At 37.0% G+C, this 1,710-nt stretch overlaps 1 protein-coding gene across 1 annotated transcript; it reads left to right on the top strand.

Moving 5' to 3' along the window:
- Window positions 1–425: 425 nt before the first annotated feature.
- PSRP3/2 (Ribosomal protein PSRP-3/Ycf65) lies at window positions 426–1,339 on the top strand. The gene is made up of 2 exons (XM_021441114.2): window positions 426–745; window positions 948–1,339. Exons 1-2 carry the CDS (start codon window positions 515–517, stop codon window positions 1,227–1,229), a joined length of 513 nt encoding a protein of 170 aa, XP_021296789.2. The 5' UTR covers window positions 426–514; the 3' UTR covers window positions 1,230–1,339.
- Window positions 1,340–1,710: the final 371 nt, after the last annotated feature.

The raw sequence follows: 1,710 nt of genomic DNA, 5'->3' as shown, positions 1-1,710 counted from the left end.
CCACCTTGTAATATAATCAATTAGATGCATTAACATCTTTAAGCATAACATATTAGATATTACTACCATTCAAATGCAATACGACAGTAGTTTATGCTATCACCCTGAAAAAATTTAGGCAGTCTTCATTAAAGCTCCCCATCTTACCCGAAGCTTTTGTCCCTTTAATCCAACCAACAGCTATTTAACTATCCGTTTCAATATCGTCTGTTGTGGCACCCTCACTTCATTTTTCAAATTTAATTGTTTATCTTGTTTCATTAATAATGTTTGAAGCAAAAATATAGATAAAGGAAAGTGAAAAAGCATTTTCCTACAATGTAAATGGGCCAAAAGCCATATCCAAAAGGAGTTCCCTGACCGGTTCCATGTCTGCACCCGACAACCCGACCCTTTTTAGTGTCTATTACACCACCTCACCAGAAACATAGAAAGGAACGTAAGCAAGGTAGAAAATTACTTCCTGCATTGGTTGTCTGATTCTCCCCTGAAACTGAAAGTACTCACGAAAAAGATGTTGGTAACAACGTCTCTCCAACCAAATCTAAAACCCCCCTTTAAACCCTTGACTTCATTCCCTTCACAAAATTCAACCTTTTTCCTTCTTAAACCTCTTACTGTTTCTGCCAAAACCTCAAATTTTGCTAAACCAATGATCTCTCTACAAGTCAAAGCTAAAGCTCAGGTGCTCTCAGATGAACTGCCTCTGGATGATTCCCCCTCTGAATCTTCTTCTGATAAAGAGGTCAGTTTTTGGGTCCTTTTTTTCTTCCTTTAATTTTGTTTTTTTTTCCAGAAAAATTGGGTTTAATTGGATGAATTTTCTGCTATCAAGAGAAGCCAGCCAAAGTTTCTTTGCCCTTTTTCTTGTAAAACCCAGAAAAAGGCTTCATTTGTAACTTGTAGTTTCTTGGGTTTTTGTAATTTTGTCTGTTGGGATAATGTAGAAGCTTGGAGTGGTGGTGAAGCCATTGGAAAAGCCAAGGGTAGTGTTGAAGTTTATATGGATGGAAAAAGACATAGGGATAGCACTTGACCAAGTGATACCAGGGCATGGTACAATCCCTTTGAGTCCATACTATTTTTGGCCCAGGAAAGATGCTTGGGAAGAGCTCAAGGTTTTGCTTGAAAACAAGCCCTGGATATCTCACATGCAAAGGATTCACCTTCTCAATCATGCTACTGATATTATCAATTTGTGGCAGACAAGTAGTGGTAATTTGTCCTAGCTTTTCAATAGACAAAGTTTTGTTTCAAGCTTTTACATTTTTAAAGTTCTTAACATTAGGTGTAATCCATGTTTCTTAAATTGAGCTGGCAGAAATATGGATGATGTGAACTGAATGTTTTTGTGATAGCTTTTTAATGTGAATTAGTGCTTGATTAAACGTTCTTGGTGATATAATTTGATTAGCAACTTCTCTGACCATGCCCTTTTTGTTTCTAATTACAAATTTCATGGTACATACTTTCCTGTAATGTTTATCTATTTCAAGGGAAACAATTATTCCAAGGGCCAAAACAGACTAATTAGCCTAACAATCGGTAAAGGGCTGGCTGATCTTGGGGCTGAGGTTTTGAGGGATTAGTGTTGCTTGACTGACAAGATCTTTAACATCAACTAGTAGAGAAAGCAACTTCTCAATAGGCCGGCTTTAATCTTTGGGTCATATTTAGTTATCAAAAGGAAAAAGGGAAAAGAAGGTCTCA

This window comes from Theobroma umbraticum, unplaced genomic scaffold (genome assembly GCF_002168275.2).
Source record: "Theobroma umbraticum cultivar Fairchild unplaced genomic scaffold, ASM216827v3 scaffold_12.1, whole genome shotgun sequence".
NCBI lineage: Eukaryota > Viridiplantae > Streptophyta > Magnoliopsida > Malvales > Malvaceae > Theobroma > Theobroma umbraticum.
Note: the sequence above shows the minus strand (reverse complement) of the source record. Positions and strands in the feature narration are given on the sequence as shown.